Consider the following 27,411-nt stretch of genomic DNA (forward strand, 5'->3'; position numbering starts at 1 on the left):
ATAGATGTTCATAATTTAGAGAAATGTAGCATCGGTGTGTGTTGATTCAGATTCTGTAACTTGGGCCTGTCCTGAGCCTGCAGTTATTCACCGCTTATGAAGAAGGCACACCTTTGTTTCGGCTCATGCGTTGTACATGTAAATCCATCAAAATCTTTCATTTATGTATAATTTGAGTCCACCATGCTGTTTGGTCAGAGAAATGGTATTTTTAAAGCGTTTGATTAGGATTTATCCCACATTATAGTACAAAGACCGCACACCACACGCTTCTGTCATGTGAGCGTGTTAGCATCTGGTACTGGCTAGCTATGCTAGTATTGTTAGCTCTTAGTGTTGCGCTTGACACCAGAGATCATAACGTTGTCTTTAATAAGATTGATTACAATGACTTTTGTGGGCAAGGATTAACCATGTTTAGATCCCACGTGTCAGACTGGTATAATTTTGTGTCAGTGTGCCGGTGAATTAAATGAGCACCACAAGGCTCAGTCTTCGGTCCTCTTTTATTCACTGTGCATGCTCCCCTTAGATAATACTATCATGAAACAATAAACTTACATTTTTATGCTGATGACAGTTAGCTTTGCATGTATCCTGCAGATGCAATTTCACAATTGTTCAGATGTAAAGAATCCATGGATGTCTAATCATTTCGCCCCCCAATAAAAAAAAAAAAAAGAGGAATTAGGGGAGAGTGGGGTGAGTTGTGCCAGTTTTTACTCAAAGTGACTTTAAAGTGAGGCCATGACAGTAATGCCTTCAACTTAAGGATGTACATGTATTTTAGGATGTTGTGCATCCCTGAGAATAATAACTTTGGATCTGAAATAAATAGTTTCAGAAATATAGCCTTTGGGAAAAAAGTGGTCTCATGGCACAACTTGCCCCTGGTGCGGGGTAAGTTGTGCCTTTGGGGAAATATGTTGGGGTAAATTGTGCCAGTGATTTCTGAAGTAAAACAGAACATTTTGCTGTTATGAACCATATGCTATATGAAAGCAAGACAAATTCAATACAAAATTACTAATTTAAGGTTTATTTAGATATTGTCACCCTGGAATACCATAGCATGCGATTTTCCTACTATGGTCAATTGCATAGGGATTTTGTATTGAACATAACTCTGGATCACAGTGTCACAGAGACAAGGGGGCGGGCTCATTTTACTCAGACGACCAATCAGTCTCTCAGGATCATTGTGAAGCTATCAAGCTACGCCCTAGCAACCATTTAGAGCACCATAGCAACACAATATATGATATTTGTAAATCATTTCAGGGAAAAAAGGCTTTGGCAATAGATGCCTGTTGACAGAACGCTGTCTGTCAATTATGTAACATAAGAATAAAGTTACTAGGCTAATTTCTAAACATCCTATTGTGACTTAGGTCACTTAAAAACGGAATAAAACTTCTCTTTATTAACATAGTGCAAACTCAAAACTGAAATCAGTGTTAGCTAAATTAAACAAATAGCAGGCAGGCCTGAGTCGAACACTGATGAGGCATGCCCATCTCCACACTTCTCAAGATTATCCCCTGTGAGTATGTAGGTCTAGGTGGTCTGAATCTGGCACAACTTACCCCATGCCCTTTGGCACAAATCACCCCAGACCCACAAGTTTGAAAAACGAGCATGATCCAGCAGTTAAGAGCTAGCATCATGCTAACTGTATAGACTCATTGTGTAGCCTACTAAAGCACTAAAACATGTGTGAAATGTTTTCAAACTTGTCTATAATTGTTCAGACACTACAATCAAAAAACCTTAATCATAGAAAATTTACTTTGAAAGGGAAAAAACTGTTTTTTGCTCTAAAATGTGCTTAACTCTCATGCCATGTATCTCTTTTTTGGAGGATGAGTAAAATTGATTGCTTTTCAAAATTATGTGGTCACATGACCAAATTATTCTATGGTTTTCCAGAACAAGGGGTGGAACTACTTCCCCCCCTGGCACAAATCACCCCACTCTCCCCTATTCATGACCAAAACTTCAAACATACGATTTATTAAGATGATTGATGTTGTCATCTAGTTATGCTATTTGTTTTTAGAAAACCACATTTCCAGTTTCCTAGAAAGCATTCTTTTGCTGTAGAAATATTTTATTAAACATGAAATCTCTTTAGCCAGGCAAATAAAGTTTTACCTTGATATTTGAGTGCACATGAACTACTGATATGTTTAAGCATTATAAAATGTTCATTAATTATTCGTTTTTAATGTTATTATCAGTCTATACAAGTAAACCCTCCAACAACAGCACCTTGTAGAAACAAAACAAACACACAAATGCAATAGGAGATATTTGAAAAACAGTGAATTTATGAGTTTTTAGTTAAACACATGACTAAGTGCGTTTGCTTATTTTAGGTGAGAAACTGTTAAATACACAATTATAAAATATAAAAGCAGGACAGCTTCAGAATATACTGAATGCAACAGGAAAGGCAGTAATGGCAAAAACTCAAACAGTTTATGTATTTGATCCATTAATAACAGTCTTTATCGTTTCTTTAAAACAGTTCTTTATAATTATTCTTTAATAAACAACCATTTTAATTAACCAATTCTTTCGCTGCAAATCATTTTTAATCTAATAATGTCTGTATACATCTGGATGGGAATTACATCAACAGTGAAGTGGAACAAAAGAAAAAGAAAAATACATTATAAAAGCAAAAATGGAAATATGGCTTTTATGCTTTATAAAAGATATACCTTTGATAGAAATGCCAGTAGACCAAGTTATCACAAACGCAAACATTGACACTGCAAAAAACATTTAAAGGAGATACTATTTGTAACGTTTCAAAACTTTATTATTCTTTTCTTTAAAAACTGATATGTTTTCTCTATGAATTGTTTCAACGCAAAGTTAATGATTGCACCACTGGTCCACATCGCCACAAAAAAAAAAAAGATAAAAAGAAAAATGGAAACCAGCTGTCGACTGTCAGAAGAGCAGAAGACACACTGTCCTAATGTTGTCTCGGAAAGCTTACCAGACATTACAAACACTGTTTGGCCCCAGCCATGATCACAAGCGTTCACAACTGATCTAATTACTCTATCTAGTACTGAAACAACAACAAAAAAATGATAGATCTTTTATAGAAATTAGAACTTGCATACGTGGCATATTTTCAAAATACAACAAAACAATAAAGCTGGCATGACAATGCTCATAAAAGTGACTTTTAAAATAGACATCCTGATAACATGGTTCACTTTTTACTCGTTGCATATGATGAATGATTTCCTCATCCTCTGGTGTGTGTGTGTGTGTGTGTGTAATGTCCCGGATCAGGCTCACTGCTCCTGGTCGTCCTTTCGGAGCTCCGACGGCAGGAACTTGTTCTGTTGCTGTCGGATTATGGCCAGCTTCTTCCGGGCCTCTTCCAGCTCTCTCTCCTTCCTCAGCATCTCCTCCTGAGCAGCGATGATCTGAGGACACACACACACACACATCGCAGCACATTAACTAAACAACATTCAGAACATACTTCATTCACTGCATGTCTTAATCAACTTGAACAAGTAAAAACGGTCCCACTTTATATTAAGTGGCTTTCAGTTCTATGTACTTGCATCGAAAAAGAAATACAATTATTGTGTTGATGTCGTATTGTAAAACACTTGAGGTGTGATACGGGTGAGGTTAGGGACAGGTGTGGTGGTGTGGGTCGGTTTAAGAGTGGATTAAGCTGTAAGGGAAGGGTCAACAGTGTAATTATAAATGTAATTACATAAATGAATTACAGCTGTAATTACATGCAGGTATTTTCAAAATATAAGTACAATTTAAAAACATGCATGTACACAGTAAGTCCATTGTATCATATTATTAATTTGAATGTTAGTACATAGTAGTAGTTAAAGCCACTTAATATAAAGTGGGACCATAAAAACAGACAGGTAGCGGGAACTTAACAAGCAACGTTCAATCATTGTGCTGGAAATACTCACAAAACACACAGTAAACATGCAATCGCTGAGGTTTCACTGATGTTCTCTTTACCTGAGCAATGCCGCCCACCATCTTGCTCTTCACTATCACAGCCTGATCATCTTGAGCCTCGAACGCAGCCTTCTGTGCCGCTTTCACCAGGTTATCTGATGCCCGCTTCACAGCATTACCAGCAGTCTGAAGACAAACAGACATCAGAGTACTCTCCTGAGCATTCAACAAAACACTTTAAGACCCACCTCATCAAACTCACTCTGTCTGAGCTTCAGATACCATTCCTAGAATATCAATACTTCAACATTAATAACAACTACTTGAATACAAGAGTAATACTAGACACACTGACTGACATTTAACAGTTGTCATGTAGTTCTATATTCACAGCTGCTACAGCGTTCGGACACTGTTTTGTCACACGGCAGAAAATGTGGACATTTTAACTTGTGCCTATAAATAAAACGACTTTAATGTGTGGCTAGAAGTGAAACTACAAGTACAACGACTTTAATGTGTGGCTAGAAGTGAAACTACAAGTACAACGACTTTAATGTGTGGCTAGCAGTGAAACTACACGTATAACGACTTTAATGTGTGGCTAGCAGTGAAACTACAAGTACAACGACTTTAATGTGTGGCTAGAAGTGAAACTAAAAGTACAACGACTTTAATTTGTGGCTAGCAGTGAAACTAAAAGTACAACGACTTTAATGTGTGGCTAGCAGTGAAACTACAAGTACAACGACTTTAATGTGTGGCTAGCAGTGAAACTACAAGTACAACGACTTTAATGTGTGGCTAGCAGTGAAACTACAAGTACAACGACTTTAATGTGTGGCTAGCAGTGAAACTACAAGTACAACGACTTTAATGTGTGGCTAGCAGTGAAACTACAAGTACAACGACTTTAATGTGTGGCTAGCAGTGAAACTACAAGTACAACGACTTTAATGTGTGGCTAGCAGTGAAACTACAAGTACAACGACTTTAATGTGTGGCTAGAAGTGAAACTACAAGCACAACGACTTTAATTTGTGGCTAGCAGTGAAACCAAGTACAACGACTTTAATGTGTGGCTAGCAGTGAAACTACAAGTACAACGACTTTAATGTGTGGCTAGCAGTGAAACTACAAGTACAACGACTTTAATTTGTGGCTAGAAATTAAACTACAACGACCAAACTTTGTTGCTAACAGTAAAACTACATCAATTTGTGACTACAAGTACACAACTATAATTATTTGCTACCAGTAAACTACTTTAATTTGAATACAAGTGCAACTACAAGTACAATTACTTTAATTTGTGAACCCAATGAATTAGCTTTTAGCAAGCAGGGGTTGTAGTCAAAGCCCATATATCTGGTGTGTGTAGGGAAGGCTCAGCCTGTGTCTGGACTCCAGGGATGGCTTTAAAAGGAAAAGCAGCTGTGGAGAGAGCAGCCTGAACTAAACACATCCCCGGAGCTCTTCTGGCAAACACTCCAGGAATTTTTTTTCCTTTTTTATGCCTTTTGAGGCATTGTGCATGGCTGAAGGTGTGATTTAGGGTTGAGTGTGTTCAGCTGTCAGTAGTCTTGAGTTATCTCTGCAAGAGGAAGGACTGGCCCGCACTTTATACACAAACTAGAATAGCTAAGAGATTCTGCATTGCTGCCACAGAAGACATTTCACATCACCGTGCACAGCTCTATTAGTACAAGGAACAAACGCACATATTAGACACTGGGGAGTTGGTAAAAAAACAAAAAATAAAATTCTTTAAGTTATAAATCTTCCAAGTAAACTATTCAACTGTGAAACAAACCCATTTTACAAACCTCTCAAATATCAATTGGTCTTGTATCATATTCATAAGCAGTATTTGGCCTTATTTTGAGCAGGTGAGGAGACTTCTCATGGTCAGATATCAGCAGAAGTAAGATGGTGGAGTGGGGAGGGAAGTATCACAGGTAAAAACATCCGACCTGCTAGGTCTGAAAATGTAGTTGGGGGGGGGGGGTGTAGCAAAGGAATGATTGGCCGGATTGATGTGGCCATCAGTAAAAGGCGGCTCTAAAATCTGACTGGCTGGAGTAGAAAGCGGATGGAGTCGTGCTCCGGTTGTGCTGTGAATAATGTTTCAAAATTCACAAATGTGTGCTGTGGCAAACACAAGGAAAGATCCACAAATACATGCACACCATTCCACAAAATGTCTGTTTCATTGTATATTTCATATTGAGTGAATCTCAGAATGTGGTTGTGTGCAACATGATGAATTAAACAATAAATAAAGATGCAAATAATAATAATAAAAATAAAAATCTGACTTCACTTTAACTAATGATGGCAGTGATTCAGTTGGTGAATGGATGGGATGTAGAAAGTTTGACAATTGGAGAGTCATGTACACTTTGCATACAAAATTGTGCACTCATATCCCAACAAAATATCAGCTATTAATATTTCTCAAATTTCCTGATCCATGCAGCACTGGTTGTAATCTAAATATTAATGCAAATTAATAATCATTAAGCAGTGTGTTCAACAGCAACTTAAGTGTTGCTCTCAGTGTCTCTAGAGACAAATGATCTAATAATGTTACATTTCTAAAGCAGATTTCTGAGGACCATTTATTAAAAATCTCCTAGCAGCCACCAGCACTGCTGTTATCACAAGCCCTCATCAGAGCATATAACAAATCCGACAGCTGGACTGTGTAAGACAAGATGATGACACTGGGTCTATTCCTGCTCCAGCATTACATTCATCTCACGGCTGCACAGTTAAACACAGCTAAACTATACATCTACAGTATCTGATGTCATGGGAATCTCTAGCAAAGCTCCATGTTTAATGTCTGAATGTCATTTCATTTGCTGGAAATCTCAATATGGAGTCTCTGCCTATCGTGATGACGAAGATATAATGTTGATCTCAGAGTTGATCAGGTTTTAACTCTAACCCTGTGCAGGACGACAGCTGTCTCCCTGGAGGCAGGAGGGGTGCGTCACTCAATATTTAAAGGCTTTGTTGAGAGGCGGACATAAAACAACTCAGACTCTTCTTTGCTTATTCGTGTCAGGCCACTGCAATGGCAAATGATGAGAGGAAAATGATGATCTTTCATATTAGGATTCTTGTCAATTTGACACATTTCGATTTTTTTTAACTGTAATACTGGGTAACTATGATATTCTCCTTGAAATTTAGTGGGTTTTTCTCATTTAGTGTCATTAACATGCCAGCAAAGTGTCGACACACTGATTTGCGGTGGAACGTGCGTACAAAATTTATATTATAATTATGATATTTGCCGGTCATTTGAGGGCATTTGCATTCATGCATTTGTCAGATGTTGTTATCCGAAAAAACGTACCCTGAAGGAACACATTTTTTTTAAAGTATGAAGGTATAAATCAGTTCACATGTTCAGTTCACAGAAAAAGTGCTTTTCCACACTTCTTCTGTTTAAAATGTTTAATTCTCTTTAAAATATTTACAATACGGACACGATATCTACAGAGAAAACAAAAATGTTAAAAAAAAATTAAATTTAAAAATACAATTTATATGCATGTTCTTGTTTCTTTCTCAATGTGTGAGAAGTGAGTATTAATATTAAAGGTTTACCTTAAGGTTTTTACCTTATTCCTTTTTTTGTTTTTCATAGAAAAAGTTTAGTGAACTGTATCGAATCCAACTGAATTTGACCCCACTTTTACGATCATGCACTCTTACATTTTGTTGCATCAATGGTTCTATGAAAAACATCCATGGAATCTTTCCATTGCACAAAAGGTTCTTTATGGTGGAAAAAGATTCTTTAGATTATTTAAATGTTCTTAACACACACACACACACACACACACACACACACACACACACACACACACACACACACACACACACACACACACACACACACACACACACACACACACACACACACACACACACACACACACACACACAAAACAATGGTTATTTTAAGAGCTGATCACTGAAAGGCTCCTTGGTGAAGCAAAAATGGTTCTTCAATGGCATCCCTGCAAAAAAGCCTTTTGGAACCTTTATTTTTTTAAACTCAATACTGGGGTCTATCAGAACATGTGCCTGTATGGACGTACTGAAACACACACACACACACACACACACACACACACACACACACTGACCTGCAGTCTCTTCATGGTCTGGGAGTCCTGGTCCGCCTTGACCTTGCAGGCCACGAGCAGCTGAGCTGTAGATGCTGCCACCTGTTTGGCTGAAGAGATGAGCTTCTCCTCGCTGGCGTGACCCTGAACGGCGGAGTTGGCCGCCTCGCACAGGTTGTTAGTGGCTGCGGCCACCATACGGGCCTAGAGCAGATGAATTCAGGAACAAAATATGTGTTAAACATCCACCTCATCAAAACCTACTTCATGTATATATGAGTTTACATGCAACCTCTGAAATCCACCAGAAGAAACTGAGAAAGTTAAAGGGTTAGTTTATCCAAGAAATGTATATTCTGTAATCATTTTCTCACCCTCATGTCGTTCCAAACCTGTATGACTGATCACAAAATAAGATACTTTTTTCTTGTCCATACAGTGAAAGTCAATGGAGACCAATGTTATTTTGGACCAAACAGTAAAAAAAAAAAAAAAAAATCGAACCGTACTGCTCTCCGTCCCCGGTTCGGCACGCACTTGCACCGCGGTTCAACTCACATCTATAATATGGTTTGTTAAAAATAACAAAACAGACGGACAGAGCTCCTAATGTATGTTTCTGTCAATGGATACAACAGCGATGATCAAAAAAACGTGGATAAACAGTCACTCTTTGTAAACTGTTCAGTGCGAGAGCCGTATGCTGTAATATGATCAGTCATTAGCGTCATCATCATCACCCGGTGTGACAGTGCGCGAGTGCAGGACCTGGACAGCACACCCTCTGTGTTTAAACTAAACTCATTTAAGCCGCGCCAGTTTAAACATTAGAGAGCCAGAAGACACGAATGAGAACTCGCGCCCGCGCCGTGAGAAGGTTTGTGTGTGTACTCGTCTGAAGCACGCTCACGGAAACCCACGTCTCTACCATCATGCAAATATTGAGTTCAATTTCAGTGGAGAAAGACAGCATGTGTACAGTATCAGTGCATTATAGTCTTAAAGTGACAGCAGCCTAATATTCCTGCTGTGTTTTTAATGTTAATCAAACAACAGAAGACAAGGAAAGCACTCACTGCTCTTGACTGAATAGCTTTTGTAACTTTAATGAGGATTAATCTTTAATTTATACAGTCAAATAGGCAATGTTATTTACACTTGATTACTTTATTCAATTTCTATAATGTATCTTTGCACTATTGTGTTTATTTGTGCTGTTGATTGTAGTTTCATTATTTGCTCTTATTTTATTTATTTTTATTTGACAGTAGTTCTTCTCCCCCTGAAAATAGCACATACTGAATCGTACCGAAACCGTGACTCTAAAACAGTGACACAAACTGAACCGTGAGCAATTCGAACCGTTAAACCCCAAGTTTATAACTATATGAGGGTGAGTAAATGATGACAGAATTTTAATTTCTGGATGAACTAACCCATTAAGCTCAATTGAGGAAGAAATCAGCGAGTTTGAAACAGACTTACAGCTGAAATGAGACCCTGAGACCACTGTCCATCATCCACCGCATTTGCTGAAATCGCCCCGACCTGACAGACAGACAGAGAGATTGACAGTACTGACTTAGATGATTTGCAGGCGTTGTGTATGAAGTCGAGTGGGGTGTGTGTGTGTGTTGTACCTTCCCCTGGGCCACCAGCTCTCTCTGAGCGGCAGACGCAGCTTTGACCAGAGCGCTGGTGGCGGCGGCGATGGACTTGGCTGCTTCCAGAATCTGCTCCTCAAAGTTCAGACTCTCATCAGCCTCCTGTTAAACAACACAACAGAACACACATTTACATCACCAGCTCAACACTGAGACTGATCTTCAAGGTTTTTTCCACATGCGCATGAGCACAACACAATGCTTTTTCATTCCAGTATCCATGATGATGACGATAGTAATTCATGCTCAGTGATTGTGTTTGTGGCTACATTCATAATTCGTGTTACCTTAAATCCAAATCCAAACTGGGCAATGCAAACGGGAAGAGTTGTACAGATGTCATATAATGGTCAGGAACATTAGATTAAGAATATATGAACACAGTGCAGGGTTTTCCAAGCTAAATGTGAGATGTGAAGCAGTATAGTGTGTCAGTTAAGCCGGTTGAGTCCCGAGGGATGTGGGTAAACGTTTCCTCACCTTGGGCTTGGCCCGGGGTTTGAGCTGCTCCAGTTTCTTGGCGGCGGCTTCAATGGCAGCTGCGGCTCCCAGCAGCTCGTTCTCGGCGATGACCGTCGGGTCCTCAGGGTCCACCCACTCTGTGCCTAAACACAGCATCAGATCCAATCTCTAGGTCATCGTACTGAAAACTACTGCCTTACTGAAACTGTACAGCTGTATGAAAACATCATTTCACCTCTGATTTGAGCACTTTCTGCATTGTTTAGAATGTCTTTTTTTACATCTTTACATTCTTTTTTTAATAAATCATGAGGTTCTGAAAGGTGTGTGCATAATTCTACAACATGTTTACAAGGTTTATTTGCTCTTTTGAAAATAAATAAAGAAGTGTACTCAGTAGGTGTGACTTTCAGACTTCAAAAATCCCGATTGGTTTCACTCAGACTATTGAAACGAACTACTCTACAAACACAACACTCGGAAATATTGATATTAGAATGAATACAGTACAGTTCAAAAGTTTGGATTTTTAAAATTGTTTTTGAAAGTCTCTTCTGCTCACCAAAGCTGCGTTTATTTGATAAAGAATACAGTAAAAACAGTAATATTGTGAAATATTATTTAAAATTAAATTACAATGTTTTCAATGTTAATTATATGTAATTTATCTTTGAATTTTCAGCATCATTACTCCAGTCTTCAGTGTCACATGATCCTTCAGAAATCATTCTGATATGATGATTCGACGCTCAAGAAACATTTCTTATGATTAGCATATTTTTGTGGAAACCGTGATACTTTTTTCAGGATTCTTTGATGAATAGAAAAGTTCAAAAGAACAGAATTTATTGGAAAAAATATATATTTTTTTGTAACTTTATAAATGCCTTTCTCACGTTTGATCAATTTAATGTATATTTGCTAAATAAAATTATTAATTTCTTTAAAAAACTGACCCTAAACTTTTGACCGGTACTGTAAAAGCACATAATTTTCAATATGTGCAATAAAGCTGACAGTCAAAGACAACAACAGCAAGTAGAAAGCATAAATATCCTATTCTCTTCGATATCTCTTTTATTAAATATTATTTTGCTCATATGGGTACTAGATAGGTGGAAAGCCTCAACTTCACTTCCTTCCCTTCCTTTTTATGTGAATTGGCACCTATAAATCCTCCTTTAAACGCTCTCTCTCTCTCTCTCTCTCTCTCTCAGCAGAGATTCTCCCCGTCTCTCATCATGTGTTAAATCAGGGTCTGGGTATTATCAGCCCGAGCTCTCAGATCACTTTCAGTGATGGGTGGCAGGGATTATCCTGATAAATCCTGCTTGGATTCCCTCCTCATGATGCAGAACTGGAAGTGGACACTTGACCTGATCAGATGGAGAGGGCAGGAGAAGCCCAGGATCTGGAGAAACATGACACACACACTGTACCTTTCATGGCCTCCGCAGCCTGTATGAGCTCGGTCACTGAGCCGGCCACGCGTTTGGAGTAGTTGGACAGCTGCTGCTTCAGGTCATGACTGGGTTTATGGATGATCTGCGGATGGAGAGCACAACACTTCACACACATGAATGCATTAAAACGGGGATTGTTAGATCAATCTGACACTGATTCAAGCGCTGTTAGACACTCGTGTGATCAGTTTGGAGTAGTGATTTCTGATATGTGTGTGTGTGTGTGTGTGTGTGTCCTCGGCGTGTCCTCCAGGGTGGTGCTGGTGACAGTGAAACAGGTGTGTGGCATTAGCAGAGCTGTTCATTTGGAACAGACAGCTAAGAAAAGACTTGGCCATGAGGAGGAATGCTGGGAATGACATGGACAATACCAGAAACACACACACACAGACAAACATATGCCATCTGTCTGTCTGTACAAACCCTATAAAAATCACAAAGGACAGTCGGTCTCTCTCTTCAGGGTTTTGACCAATGGATTTCAATAACAGGTCCAGTCATTTATGCTCAATGTGGTGCATCTGCCTTTAAATGTCAGGTGACTATATTTGGAATGAATAAAAGTAAATGATCAATAGTTTTATTCCACTCAAGCATTCACAAAACGTTATGCATAAAATATTTAAGAGCAGAGTAAAACTACAAATAAACATTTCAGTTAATAGGATTTATAGACCTTTTCCAGCCCTGGAAAAACATACTTTTAAAATTCCCTGTTATTTTCAGGTTTAAACATGAAGGATTCTTAATAGCAACCCGAGTGTGTGTTGCTTCAAGAGAGCGAGCACACGTCGGTGTCGTCTTATTTCATTTGTGCTAATTTAATCATATTTATTTAGCATTTAATTACTCTATTTAATCACCGTCTCTTTCTGTTCTAGTGTTCTCCTCGCAAAATGTTAAATGCACATGATTAACACACACACAGAAAATACTCAAACATCATCATAGTGAAGTCTGAAATACACTGGCAAAATGTTAAATCCTTCTGCACATCATTCAAATGTTGTTTCATTCAGTATATCTGAAAACTGTAACACAACACTGACTAATCAAGATGCCACTCATATTTTCTAGTTAAAAGGTCTCAGAAAGCACTGTCAGCGTCAGGAGACATAGATACCCCTGACCTATCAGAGGAATCACACCAGTTACTACACAGACAGATCTGACCAGTGCTTCTCAAGTGCATAACTAAAAATCTGCAAAAATAACAATTCATCATGATATTGGTGTCATATATTTGTTTCCTTCATCAAAATGATTGCAGCTTTGTTTTTTGCGCCCCCTACGGTCAGGATTTCACAAAATATAGTTTTTTGTTAGAGAACCCTTTTTTGTCATGAAAGTCTATGGACGATACATGCCAAATTTTGCGTGAAACACAAATGTCCAAGAGGAAGTTTAAACATTTGGTTCTGCAGAAACGTTCAAATGGTGAAAATAATTTAAAGACGGAAATGGAAATAAAATAGATCTGCAACCCAGCAGTTGAGACGCACTGCAGTATCCACTGTGTTATAGAACTTTTGTCTCATGTTAAAAGAGTGTGCAAATACACACAAAACACACACACACACACACACACGGGCAGAGAGATTCACATGCAGTCACCTGTTACCTACCGGCTATCAGTGAACCAACAGACACACACACACACACACACACACACACACACACACACACGCGCACGCACGCACGCACGGAAAGAGGAAGAGGAAGAGAACAGAAAAATAAATGAGGAAAACACTCAAAAGAACTGTATAGCACTGATCTACTGCCTTATTACAACTAATCCCACATTCAACAACTCATATGGACCTTTACAAATAAAACTATAATCCAGTATCCACCTTTAAACATTTTAAGCCCTATTCAGACAGTAAATGTTCCTCATGAGGACGTATGGCTCCTCGTGTTCAGATGAAGATAAATTCACGGTGGAGGAGCGAGTTTGTGATCCTACGAACCCAGAAATGCACTATTCACTTGTTGGTCAATCATATTTCCTATTTAATAAAACGAAAAATGGACATGCTATTGGTTTAAATGGTTTTCTTGAGTTGCATTTTATCTCTCAAAATGATGGATATCCTTTTAAAAATGTGGAAATTACTAGGTTTATATTGTGTATGTATATAGCTTTATATAATGCATATTTTAAAATAGCATTGCATACCTGTTGCTGCCATAATAATGCATAAATAAAGCATGCAAATCATCGCAAAGCTCCACAGTTACAACACGATGCTTGGCAGAGGTCAAAACGGACTTTCAAAACGTCTTTTGGATCGATCCCATCTTATAAAGATGTGGTTTAGACCGCAATTACATTACCATACGACATTGGTGTTAGTCAAAAAACAAAAGTAATACAGGGGTGATGGGAGAAAAACACTGACATTGGATTCGGACGGCAGTAAAATCACAGACTAATCTCTGTAAATGCTATAAAAAAAATACATTACGTTCTCATGATAAACAATTACAGTCCGAATAGAGCTTTAGACACATTTTTCAGTCACTGCGAGACCCACTGAGTGACAAACATCCTGTGAGTTCAGCCACTAAAATAACAGGAACAAACGCAGCGTCAGTTATTTCACACAGTTTTAACCCAATGACCCCCCATAAGGGAGCTCAAGAAGTGAGCGTGTGTGTGTGTGTTAATGGGATGCACCAGGGTGGTCTGGCAGACAGGTGTAACTCACCACCAGCACGTGCTCCAGCAGGCCCAGGTAACCCGTGGCACACTCCGAGCCGAAGCGCAGCGCTCGAGACTGAACGTCACGCTTCACCTCCGGGTGGAAGGCTGCTTGCTGAACACATCACAGACATCACACGCTTAGACATACTGACTTCACTAGGACTTCAAAATATGTCAAATGGTAACATAGAATTTTGAGAAGTAGTGTCTAAAACAAATGACATGGAAATAATTTTTTCTATTCCTTTCTAAACTTCAGCTGTTTATACAGTATTGTTTTATTTATTTAAAGGGATAGATCACCCAAACAAGAAAATCCTGTCATCATTTACACACTCAAGTTGTTCCAACCCTGTATGCTATTGACAAGAGTATGGGGAACCGGACAGTTGATGGACCCCATTGACTTCCATTGTATTTTTTTCCTACTATAGTAGTCAATGGGGTCCATCAACTGTTCAGTTACCCATACTCTTCACAATATCTTCTTTAGTGTTCAACAGAAGAAAGAAACTCATACAGGTTTGAAACAACCTGAGGGCGAGTAAATGATGACAAAATGTTCAACCCTTTAATGGGTTTCATCATTGCCATCACCGCCACAACAAACATAAATTTACCATTTCATATTCAATGTCTTTGTTGTCTTTCCCTAAGGGAAAACACACAATAGTAGTTTTCATGCTGGTGAATTGTTCTGAAAGAGCTTAATGAAGCTTAATTGAAAAGAGCCCAGTTTTACAAGATTGCATTCCTGTTTGATTTCAGAGGATTAGTGTAAATCTGATTGCGTCTGAAGTGGACGTGACGGCACACATGCAGCCGTTGATGCGTCTCAGGCGGCGGCGTCACCTTGCAGGAGTGCAGCATGTCGGCAATGGCTCGTCTGCTGAGGTTCGCCGTGGCGATCACGTCCTCCTGGCGGCAGGAGTTCCCAGCAGCCACTGCTTTAGCCGTGGCCAGCGTGATGCCTTTGGTCATGCGGATGAACTCCTCTGGGGTGGCGGTCTTCGGGGGAGGATCTGCACTGCTGAACACCTGATGGAGGGCCACAGGACATGTGATCAACACTAACGTGGAAAGCTACACTCTTCTTCATTCCACTTAATAAAGTTGAAAAATAGTTATAATAATTAGTTTTTCCCATTGAATGCAGTGATCTAAATGTGTGTGTCTCACAGCCAGTTCTTGTTTGATGTGCTCTATGGTGGCCTCTAGTGCTCGCGTGCCTTTAGTGGCCTCGTCCTCCACCGCCTTCACCGTCTTCAGTAGAGACGTCACGTTCGTCACCATCACCTGATGCCAAACACAAACGCCACACATCAACACTGCTCAAACACTGATGACTTATGCTCTGGCAATGAAGACTGCGCTCGAAGTACTCCGTCAAAGGAGAAGAACATAATCAGTTATTATAATGATAATATATATAGGGACGCACCAACACAATGTTTAAGTTTAGTCAATATTATAAATCTGTCCTGCTTTGCCTGAAGCCTGACACAGAAAAAGAGTTGGAAACACTTTTTTCATTCAGATACTGACCTAAAAAGACCAATAAATTGAAAATAAACAAGTTTTTAAAAATCCAAATAATGGCCAATACTGATCTGGTCATCATGTGTAGCAATAAGCATATAAAATTTAATAATTCTCCATTTAAAATCTCTATTTTTGCAATATATATATATATTATAACAATATCCTATATGCATGTTTTCATGAAAAAAGTGAAAAGAAAAATTATTTTCAATATAATGAAGGCACCTTTTCAAAACAGAAGCAGACATAGTAATCATTTCCTACAGAACACATTTTCTAATGACAGGCTCTTTAGGAAACATAATAGCCAAATAAAAAGCACATTAAAATCACTGCAATATTCACAAGGTTGCTGAATTTTATATCACCAGCAAATAATCATACATTCATGATTTATTCAATATACATTGCACTAACCATGATATCTTTTTAATTCATCTAATGAGTTTTATAAATATACAATTTAAAACACTTCTAACTTGTGCAAGTGATCCTGCATGTCCTATATGAAATACTCTTTGTATTTGTTTGTGTAGATTTGTGCATCTTTGAACAATCAGTGTCAGTGTTATTTTAGTATTATATATTATAGTGTTTATTAAAATGAACTTAATCAGTTTTCATTTTAATTTTAATTAAATTTTATAACATGGTACTTCAACCTAAACTGATTTCAATCTCATTTTCTTTTTAAGTTTAAGTTAAGTTTTACCATCTAATATACATTTTTAATTTATTTCAATATTTTTTCAATTCCTGTAAAACTTTTTAATAGTTTTTCATACACACGTTTGATACTTTATGCTTTAGTTAACAATAAAAAGGTCAGGTCAAAGGGAAGGACCCTGATTTCACGACAGCTCATAATAACCATTGAGATCAGTGTGCAGACACAGACCGAGGGCTAACCGGAGTGTGTGTGTGTGTGTGTGTGTGTTATACCTTAGCAGAGTTCTTGAGCTGTAACATGGCGGGATCGTCGTGAGGTTTGCCGGCCGCTGCTTTGGTGGCGCTGATGAGATCACCCAGAGCTTTAGCCACGTCCTTCACCGCATTGATCAGAACCACCTGAGACACACCACACACACACATCAGACCACTCTGGCAGATGCTGACATCTAGTGCTCAGTAGCAAAACCTGCTCCCTACACAGGCACCCGCCCTCTGACAGAGATGCAAACTCATGAAGAACACTCCTCATCCTCACGCCAAGCATTTGAACAAAACTAGCATCCAGCATCCTGCAAACCTACTGAGGACAAGCGCTTTGGATGGATTAAAATAAACAATGAAAGAAAAAACCTGTTGCTCCATCACTGCACCACAAGCATGGGCATAATATTAAACACCAAATGTATATAGTAATAGGAGAAACATGTATCAGAACAAGAACTGCACAAGAAAAGAAAATGAATTCTCACAGTAAGAGTACCGCAAATATTAAGTAATAGAACACAACTAAAAGCTGTGCGTAAATATGAAGGCTAGTTAATGAGGTATCAGTCACATCATAACAACATATTACCCTCACTAGCAATACAAAGTACAGGAAATGCAGTATGGACTCAAATACTTCACTAAAATTCACTTAAAAACAGCGGCTGCATGTGAATGAGATCTTACAAACACTGTAATGGAGATTTCACTGGCTTGAAGATAAAGCTTTTAACACGTTCATGAACTTGATGGAAGTGTAATTAAACCTCAATGTGTGCATTTCCTTGAAAGATACAGCCATAACAAGCTTCGAGAATATGCCATGAATTATTAAGTGTTGCCATAGGAACAGCAGAAACCCAAGAATTGTTGCCAAGCACAGAACTAAAGACACACACACACTCACACACAAGACACACTCACACACGCACACTCTCTCACACACACTGGTCTTGACAGCAGGCGAGCTGTGGGCAGAAGAGGCTCGTGATTGGGTCAGGATGGGGTGTCAGCAGTACCTGTGTCTCAGGATCTTCAGAGCCCAAACTCGCAGCTCCCAGTTTGACCACATCAGCCAGTTTGGTGATGGTGTTGACGGAGGACTGCGCGGCCTGAGCCAGCTTCTCCTGACTCGCTCCGGCTCCAGACACCAGCAGCTTCGTGTCCTCCACCAGGACTTTAGCCGTCTTCAAGATGTGCTCTCTGACCAAACACATCAATATTACAATACACTAACGGTTAGGGAGCAACAAAGAATATATAAAAGGAAAGTGACTTTTTTTTGTTAGTAATATTGGGGATAATGCGTTATAAGCAAGTGATGGGTTACGTCATCAGAAGTTTTTTACAATTTGTCAATTTGGTAAAATATGTTAGAAATTTGTTAAAACATGCTAGCAATGTGTTAAAAAAATGTTAGCTACGTCTAACAAACATGCCAAATCATGTTAGCAAAACTAAGTAACATGCAATAATGCCCAACAACACTGGAAAAATGTGAACTATTAAACCATGCTAGCAATGCTGAGAAACGTGTGGCCTGTTCTCTGATTATTTTTTTGTGATCTTATAATGTTTAATTGGGTCAGAAAAGGTTCACTGGGGACTGAACTGGTTTGATACGGTTTCTTCTAATGAGGTCAAAAGGGTTCTGAACTGGTGGTCTGTCAGAAACTTTTTCCTGTCTTCATCTGATTTTACTTCAGTCAATCTGACAATAAAACCTACAAACTTAAAGATTTTAACACCATTTCCTACTTTCCAGCCAGTCTCTGTCAAGCCAACATCAATGTTTGTGATCAAACTCTATCCGTCGAGTTTAATTTGACATTATAATGGTTTTTATTCTGTTCTGAAACGTGATCAAAAACTTTGGGAGCTGATCGGAGCCACAGCTCAAATGTCACATACAGTCAAGTGAACGATTCTGGATCCTCAATGGTTCTATTAACATCTGTGTTGATCTGCAAACTGCTTCCCATCAATCCACACATATGTCCTGGGCCTTTTTCAGATCTGAGATGTGCTGCTGGAAGGACACGTGCAGTGGAGTACCTGTGATCTGCGAAGGTCTCTGCGTTCTCTCGGTTGAGCGAGCCTGCGGTGGCAAACATGATGGTGGTGTCCAGATCGGCGATGATGCCAGACACGGCGCTGGCGGCGGTGATGCAGGCCTGAGTGCCACGATTGCCCGCCTGAAGAGCCGCCAACACATGAGACACCTGAGGGAGAGTGAAGGTATCAGGAGTCTGAGGAAGACTGAACAACATCCATGTCAGATAAGAGAAGAAGAAGATCCGCTGTGAACCTTCTCGGAGACTTTGCGAGCGCTGTCGATGAGCTCCTTCTTGGTGTAGGAGTCGTTGGGACTGCACTGAAGCGCTCCTGCTTTACTGACCAGACCAGTACAGCTGTAACCCAGCTCGGTCACCTGCTTCTTGATGTGAGAACCGATCTGAAGAACAAACCACTTAACCTTCAAGTACTTTCAGCTTTGCAATAAATGTAACAATATTTCACAATATTACTGTTTTTAAAGCATTCAAAAAATCTCAATGACCGCTTTTGAACGGTAGTGTTCATTTACTATGAATACAAACATTTATTTTCTTTGGAATAACGTGCACTGATGATAAGAACAATAAGAACAATAATGTGCAGGAAGGAAATGTGGGTCAATTTGATTTAATGTAAACTTAAAGGTTCAGTTCAGTTCAGTTCAGTTCATCTTTATTCATTTCCCGAAGGCAATTTGGCAAATGAATAAAGATGAACTGAACTGAATCTTTAAGTTCACATTAAATCAAATTGAGTGGGCAAGCCACGAAATCCAGCCAGAAGAACTGAAGATACCTCGTGGTTTTCAGCAGTCATGGCGGCACACTTGGCCTCTGACGCCAGGTCACCGAACTCTGTGGTCAGCTGATTGGCCAGACCGCCCAGCTCGTCAGGGTTGACGTTGGATTTGGTAACCTGAGAACACAGCAGTTTAAAAGCACACTGTCAGTCTTTTCTCGTCTATAAATACGGCATAATTCTCCCAACCGGGAATCATTTTAAACCATAAAACCATCAAAAACGTTTAAAATATGTACAGGGCTCAAAGCAAGCATTCGCAAGTGAAAATGACATGATGTGACTCTGGAAAATAATCTACATCTAATTTATTTATATAATACCGTCAGAATAAAAATGCAAAAGTGCTCTTTGGTGCAGATGTTTTACTCTGTCCTTCCGTAGACGGCAACAGAAAAGCAAGCACAAGTTTATCACTGTGTAAAAGAATGCAAAATTAAGGCATGACTATTAATTGTGCCAAGCTGAATAGCACCCACCTCAGTTTTTCAGCCAATAGTTGAGGCAGACAGTACAAACGTAATTAATATTCATGAGCAAAACCCTTCACCTTAGTAGTATTTGTACAGCAAACAGACATTACAGACTTTAACCGGCTTTTTGTCAATATCATATGAATATGATTAATATATTTTAAAGTATTTTCGTATTTTAACATTCATAAACTTCTTTGTATATACAACTATGTTGTATAATGTTTGTTACTGAATAATAAGTTGTTCTAAAATGTAAATTTACTTTTACTACAAGATCTATCAAATGTTCCTCAGATGATTATTCAGGGCTGCTTCGCAGGTTTACCTATGATACTTTATTTATGTTCAAGCGTATCTTATATTTCTGAATTCTGTACTAATCCTTGCATCTGTTTTTAATGCATGCTTGTGCATATGTGTGTATATGGCGTCACTCAGACTTTACCATCTCCTGAATGGTGACAGCGATAGCTTTGGCCGTCTTCACCATCGTAGTCTGATAATCCACAAACGCCCCTTCAGGTTCGAACCCGGGCTCGTCCTCCATCTTAGTGATGGCCTGAGTGATGGAGTTGACCATTCCTCCCACAGCTCCCGCAGCGCTGGCCGCCTCCGCCAGAGTCGCAGCCAGATCGTCCACCGCCTCCTTCATCATCTGAACCGACTCCTCCAGAGCCTCCTGTGTGTGAGCCGCCTGAGGACACACAACACACACACGGTACAAGAGCTGCCCTCTAACAGTCCACTAACCGTTAGTCGACTAGAAAAGGCTTAGTCGACCAAGATTTTGTTAGTCGGTTAGTCACAGAAAAAATAAAACTCAAAATCACGCAGTTTGTGACGGACAGATCGTTAAGGAAATCCAATCCTATCAAATATGGCTTATCACTTGAAACATGTAAGTAGTAGACACTTAACAAGTCTGCTCGCACTAATGTTAACCTAGATAAATGTGCACTATTATTAGTGTTTGTGTGGAGAGTGGGCTCACTGCATGACATGCGCCGGTGCAATCTCTTCCTTAACTTAAAATACTCCATTTTTGATCATACAGATAAGAGTAATGCAAACTGTAAAGGGTATACTTTTATTTCTGTAAACTCACAATAACAAGAAAACGTTTGTAACTTTTGTAAAATAATGAAAACAATCAGAATGCGCTTTCAGGCGTCTCGGTGAACTTCTAGCACGGCACAAAAATGAACGAAACTCGGCGTACACTTGCCTCACAGACATGAGAAATATATCTATAGAAAGCCTGAAATGTCCACTTTTAAACAAACCAATTCAAATGGAAAATAATTATTTTCATATTATGTAACCCGTATGAAACGTGCATTTAGGCGCGTCCACTACTGCGGAGATGACGAGTCAGCATCGGCGACTTGATCTCTGCTGCCGAAAACATCAATAAATTATTAAAATGTTTACACAGTCTCCTTCTGTTTTTTCATGACACTCATAATCATTATGTTTGCCGGCGTGCTGTGGCAAGCTTTATGCGTGCGTTTGAGCTCTGATTAGGCTATGTATTATACATAGGCAATTTAAGGCGTATTATTATAATTTATGGCTTATTAATATAAACGGCTTAAATGAACGACTACTATTCCACTAGACAAATCTTTAGTCGAGGGCAGACACAATCAAAAGCAGCATCATGGTCATCAGTGTGGCTCTAACCTTGTGGTTTCCTCCAGCCTCTTTGGCCGTGTAGAGCATCTGGAGCGCAGACTCGGCCAGGGTCTTGGTCTGATCCAGCACGCTCATCTGCTGCTGGCTGTTATGGATCTTAGACGCCGTCCCAATGGCAGCCATGATGAGCGGCTCAAAGTAGCTGACCATCTGAGACACCTGTGAGACGACAGCACACATTGAGCTTCCCATAATCATCTAGAGACACATTTAGAAATGATTTCGCAGTTAGACCTTGTGTCCCAGCTGAGAGGCATCGGAGCGGGCTGCGACGGCCACCGGTTCGATCAGGTTACTGATCTCATGCACAGACGCCGCCATCTGCTCGTGAAGAGCCTGCAACACAACACAATATTACAGTAACGCTTTAGCACATTAATAACAATGATAACAATCATTAGCAGGCCCACATGAAATCTGCGCCCTCAGCTTTAAAGATATTTCTCTGGTTTATCATGTCTGTTGCAGTGTTTCCCACAGGATTTTGTGAGACAATGATGGGTGGACCTCGCTTCCTCTAGCAGAAGTCCTAAGAAAATGTTGTGCATTTTAAAGTTAAATACATCAATCTGGTGCACTTGGAGAGAGACAATTAGGGGGTCCAACCCATGTTCAGTGTCCAACTTAAACAGAGTAAAAAGTCTGTGCATTGACTTGACTTGTAAAAGTGGACTCAACCCTCTTTTTTAGTCGTGATATAGTGTCTTGTCTACATTACATTCACACCGCTGTTTTAGGAAGACAAACAATTAAAATATAATAATAATACTTTATTATTATTATCATCATGCATAAAACAGTAATTTATCACTATTGTAATCTAACACTGTAAAATAAGTTTAAATTAAAAATGTATATTTCATGTATATTATTTGGTTACACTATTTTGATGGTCCACTTTAAACATCCTACAAGCAATAAGTAACTTGTCAACTAACTCTGATTAGAGTATAAGTAGACTGGTAGGGTTAGAAGTTGACATGCAGTTGAAAAGTAACGTATAGTCAATAGAATGTCTAAAGTGGATCATCAAAATAAAGTGTTATCTATTATTTTACTTTACGCAACAGTAGGAAAATGACAATACTTTTGTCTTAATTTCCTCACTTGTAAGAGAGATTTTGGTAGAAAACTGCAGTTTCTGTGAAAACATGTTTCCAAATGCATCTCATTACGAATCCAGTGTAATCAACTGCCGACAAAAACGTTGTAAATTAAACAAAAGAGAAAATAACTGGTGGCCGCAACATTCTCAAATCCGCATTAATCTCACCGCAGAGATGGAGTTCACTGCATTCATTCACAGTGAACCGAGCTGAACACCGGATCACCAGCTGATCACATGAGCCAAGCGCACACGTCACTTTGAAACGTGCAGCACAAACAGACTATGCCCTTACTTAATAAAATAGTCTTTTGAAAATTGATAAGAGCACAAAGCCACATTACGCTTTCAGATTTGGTCCATTCCGCAGATACAATGGTGCAAAACAACGTTAAAGACCTTTTAATGTTATTATTGGTACTGTAAAAATATTTTCTGTTCATTACGAGACTGTGGCGGCACAGATTAGGTAATGAAAGGGAAGCACTGTGTTTGTAAAGCCTGACCTCATGGGAAATGTCATCTCTAGGCGTGAGCTGCTGGCTGATGGCTGCCAGCGAGGCCTTGTCCACCTCGCGCATGCAGTTATTGAGGACCTCGATGGCCTCATCACACTCCCTCTGGCCTGGAGCCTTCTCCCTGAAAACATGATCCATTATCGTTCATCAGAGCGGCTCCACAGACACAGAGGTCTTGTTTTTAGCTGATCCCTGAATGAAGGACATGTATTGTGTGAATACCTCATGTTGGTGATGAGTTTCTTGATGGAGTCGGACACTGTTCTGGAGTGTCCGGCGAGCACAGACCACTTGGGCGGGTCTTTGGGGTTGACGGCCAGTGAGCGTGCGGTCTGGATCAGGCCTGTGGAGCTCTCCAGCATGCTCTTGGCCGCCGCGATGATGGGCTCCATCGCTGACAAACCCTGCACTCACAGACAACACAACATTTTCTATTTCAGCAAAAAATATGGAACGGCATCAAGTGTAATGGCATTTATGGATTAATTGGTGTAATTGGTATTTATAGCAAATGCTCATCTACTAAAGATTGAGAGCACAATTAATATTTTTCTTTTATGAAAATCATGGCAATAAATGTTTAAGCAAAAGTGGATCAATAGAAATGTGTCAACCAGTATATGTTCAATTCTATATGGTTAAAAAATAACGCAGAGCAGAAAACTCTACGTGTCACAGACTTCCTTAAGTTTTACATTTGAATTTGTTCATTTATTATGATTTCTTTCTTTTGGCTTGTGTTAAAAAAATCTAATAAGATGAAGCCTCTTTAATTTTTAAGGTATTTAAGTCAAAATAATATCATACAGAAAACAAACTACTTGGATATGTAAAATATAAAACATTTAGGTGTTGAATTTTCAGCAAAAATTACTATATTGTGATAAACAGTAGAGCACACAAGAAGTCTCTTCTGCTCAACAGCAATATTGTAAAATATTATTACAATGTAAAATAACTCTTTTCTATGTGAATATATAGTAAAGTGTAATGTATTCCTGTGATCAAAGCTGAATTTTCAGCATCATTACTCCAGTCTTCAGTGTCACATGATCCTTCAGAAATCACTCTAATATGATGATTTGATGCTCAAGAAACATTTCTGATTGTTGAAAACAGTTACACTGCTTCATATTCATAAACCTTCAGTGTATAGTGTAGTGTATGCTGTCACTGAGATATAAAGCCGCACCTCCGGGCTGATCTGTGCAGGAACGCTGGCGAACTCTGGGTTTGAAGCGAAGGCAGTGAGGTTATCCACCGCCTCAATGAGCGGCCCAGTGGACTCCTTACACTTCTGTCTGTTCTCCTGGTTAAAGGCCCCATCCAGAGCCTGACGTCACAGCACACACAAACAGTGTCACATTCACCAGAACAGAACCAACACATACACACAGTCGATCAGAAACAGTCTCATGACTCACTTTGATGGACTTGACGAGGTTGGCTGTGCTGTTGGCCACCTCTTTGGCGCTCTGGACAAACTGTCTCTTAGCAACCGGGTTGGATGTTTTAGAGGAGGCGAGTCGGCAGGCGTTGCACAAAGCCGAAGTATGTTTGGCAACAATAGTGGCGGCAGAGAGGACCTTGGGAAATGAAGGTGTACAGACATCACTATATTTAGATCATCCAGAGTATATAGTGGAATATATTTTGTACAAATTATTGTATACATTGTTTTGCGAGTTTACTAGTTGTATTGGCTATTTAAAAATCCTTATTAGTTAACCACTAATAATAATAATAATAATAATAATCATCTAGCAGCATTGTTATTAAGCAGGGGCGGAGTGGAGCGGGTACCTGGGACTGTGTGCAGGCCGGGTCCACGAGGTTCTGACAGGCCATCTGGATCGAGTGTTTGGCTCTGGCGAACTGTGAGGGGTCCACCAGACCCTTCTGCCCCGCGTGACTGTTCGGGTCAGACACACCCACCAGATACGCACCCTGTGAGAGACACAACACCGTCACTGCTGTTACACACACACACACACACACACACATTCTTGTACATCTATATTTATGAGGACATTCATTGACACAATGCAATCTCTAGCTGCTTACCCTAACCTTACCTATCACAACTAAGTGCCTAACCCGACCCCTGACCCTCCGACTTAACCTCATTAAAACCTTATCCCTAAAACCAAGTCTTGACCCTCAAACAGCCTTTAAAGGCTCTCAGAGAGTGAGGACCGGCCAAAATGTCCTTACTTTACTCTCTTTGTCCTCACTCCAATGGTCGAAAACTCAAACTGGTCCTCACAAAGATAGTTATACAAGTACACACACACACACACACACACACACACACACACACACACACACACAATTAAATGAAACGAAGCACCTTTGAGTCACATGGCAGCTGTGAGAGCTCGTGAGCTACACAGAGGAAGCAGTTAAATATGACTCACTGCTAATCAAACCCAATATGAATTATTTTTGCACAAGTGTGTAAGAGTGTGTTCTAATGCCTGTAAATGACAAAAGCATGAAGGTGTGTGTGAAAGCACAAAAGACACTCAAGGAAGGTAAATGTGCTTGTTCATTTAATACGCTCCTGTAAATCCAGATGTTTGACGCATCATAGCACTGGTACATTTTATCACGCACCGCCTCTTTAGGTCAACGCAGCATAATTTAGAAGAGAGGAGTCACACACACACACACACACACACACACACACACACACACACACACACACACACACACACACACACATTGGGTTTCCATGTTTTATGGGGAATTTCCATAGACATAATGGTTTTTATACTGTACAAACAGTATATTCTCTCCCCTTACACTAAACCTACGCATCACACACACACAACCACACACGCACACGCACACACACACACACAAAACCGTTGTTTTTACCTGAGCGGCTGCCTCAGTGAGACCACACAGCGCTTTAGATGCTGAACTGACCGAGTCTCCAAACTCTGGCAAGTTACTGTTCTTGGCATTATGGGAAATGCCAGCCATGGCCTCTCCCAAAACCTGCACACGACATCAACATTACACACAGCTTTAGCTCAGCACGGGGACTGGGTGATACAGGTGAAATATATAAAAACTGATCTCTGTGGCACCTTTGAGTTCTCCATCACACTGTCAATACAGTCAAAGTAGCCCAGATCATTGACGGCTTCTGTAGGATTCTCCAGCATTCCTCCAACCGTCTGTGGCACACACACACACACAGTTCACCAAACAGATGTCAGGGATGCAAGGCAGTTTTTGGTATGTTCAGGTTTTAAGATTTTAGTTCTGTCTAAATTCGTGTTGCTCACATGCTGAAAAGTGAAGCTAAAGCATTTGACAGCTAAAGTTGTCTACAGTATAGCTCATCAACTCCGCCCTCTCCATGTAATCGTATGGGACGTGAGACAAAATAAAAAAAACAAATCATCATTAAGATGGTTTCTGTCGTTTTAGGTAGTTCTTATCTATGTTCAAGTGTTTGTTTGTAGACCCCAAACTTATAATCAGTAGTTTAACTGGTCTAAAAAACAAATCTGAGTGGATTCTGTACGTTTTAGTTGAATTATTGTGGAAAAGGAATATCAAAACAATGCTGCCTTTAAAACATGCACTGTTGCTTTCCAATATCCTCCAGAAACAGCACACTGCAAATTACTGCCGCTCAATATCAAACAGGACCTCAAGTCATGCATATAAATATATGAAAGAGCATGGCATATACAAACTAAATATCTTTGAAGTATTTTTATTCTAATGAATACTGTAATTAAACAATTTGGACAAGTATTGGCACAGAAGGAGTGTCATCTCTCTCCTCATAAACACTGTTCAGATCGAGATCAGTGCTGAATATGAGAGAATGCAAACGCTGCATATGAGAGTGAGTCA

At 39.6% G+C, this 27,411-nt stretch overlaps 1 protein-coding gene across 1 annotated transcript in view; it reads right to left on the reverse strand.

Moving 5' to 3' along the window:
- Window positions 1-2,308: 2,308 nt before the first annotated feature.
- The window catches only part of tln1 (talin 1), a 94,127-nt gene continuing 69,024 nt past the window's right edge, over window positions 2,309-27,411 (reverse strand). Inside the window, exons 32-56 of the mRNA XM_081354703.1 lie at window positions 26,631-26,720; window positions 26,416-26,538; window positions 25,339-25,482; window positions 24,960-25,121; window positions 24,728-24,868; window positions 23,758-23,939; window positions 23,524-23,656; window positions 22,147-22,248; window positions 21,901-22,071; window positions 20,663-20,911; window positions 19,739-19,858; window positions 19,194-19,340; window positions 18,941-19,107; window positions 17,905-18,088; window positions 16,892-17,017; window positions 15,587-15,703; window positions 15,260-15,445; window positions 14,412-14,519; window positions 11,677-11,782; window positions 10,256-10,380; window positions 9,752-9,877; window positions 9,597-9,659; window positions 8,133-8,315; window positions 4,027-4,152; window positions 2,309-3,452 (exon numbers count right to left, since the gene is read on the reverse strand). Coding sequence (XP_081210829.1) covers window positions 3,318-3,452; window positions 4,027-4,152; window positions 8,133-8,315; window positions 9,597-9,659; window positions 9,752-9,877; window positions 10,256-10,380; window positions 11,677-11,782; window positions 14,412-14,519; window positions 15,260-15,445; window positions 15,587-15,703; window positions 16,892-17,017; window positions 17,905-18,088; window positions 18,941-19,107; window positions 19,194-19,340; window positions 19,739-19,858; window positions 20,663-20,911; window positions 21,901-22,071; window positions 22,147-22,248; window positions 23,524-23,656; window positions 23,758-23,939; window positions 24,728-24,868; window positions 24,960-25,121; window positions 25,339-25,482; window positions 26,416-26,538; window positions 26,631-26,720 — 3,516 coding nt within the window. The 3' untranslated portion in view covers window positions 2,309-3,317. The remainder of the gene's footprint in view (window positions 3,453-4,026; window positions 4,153-8,132; window positions 8,316-9,596; window positions 9,660-9,751; window positions 9,878-10,255; window positions 10,381-11,676; window positions 11,783-14,411; window positions 14,520-15,259; window positions 15,446-15,586; window positions 15,704-16,891; window positions 17,018-17,904; window positions 18,089-18,940; window positions 19,108-19,193; window positions 19,341-19,738; window positions 19,859-20,662; window positions 20,912-21,900; window positions 22,072-22,146; window positions 22,249-23,523; window positions 23,657-23,757; window positions 23,940-24,727; window positions 24,869-24,959; window positions 25,122-25,338; window positions 25,483-26,415; window positions 26,539-26,630; window positions 26,721-27,411) is intronic.

The sequence above is a fragment of the Scardinius erythrophthalmus genome, assembly GCF_964197995.2.
Source record: "Scardinius erythrophthalmus genome assembly, chromosome: 23".
Lineage (NCBI taxonomy): Eukaryota > Metazoa > Chordata > Actinopteri > Cypriniformes > Leuciscidae > Scardinius > Scardinius erythrophthalmus.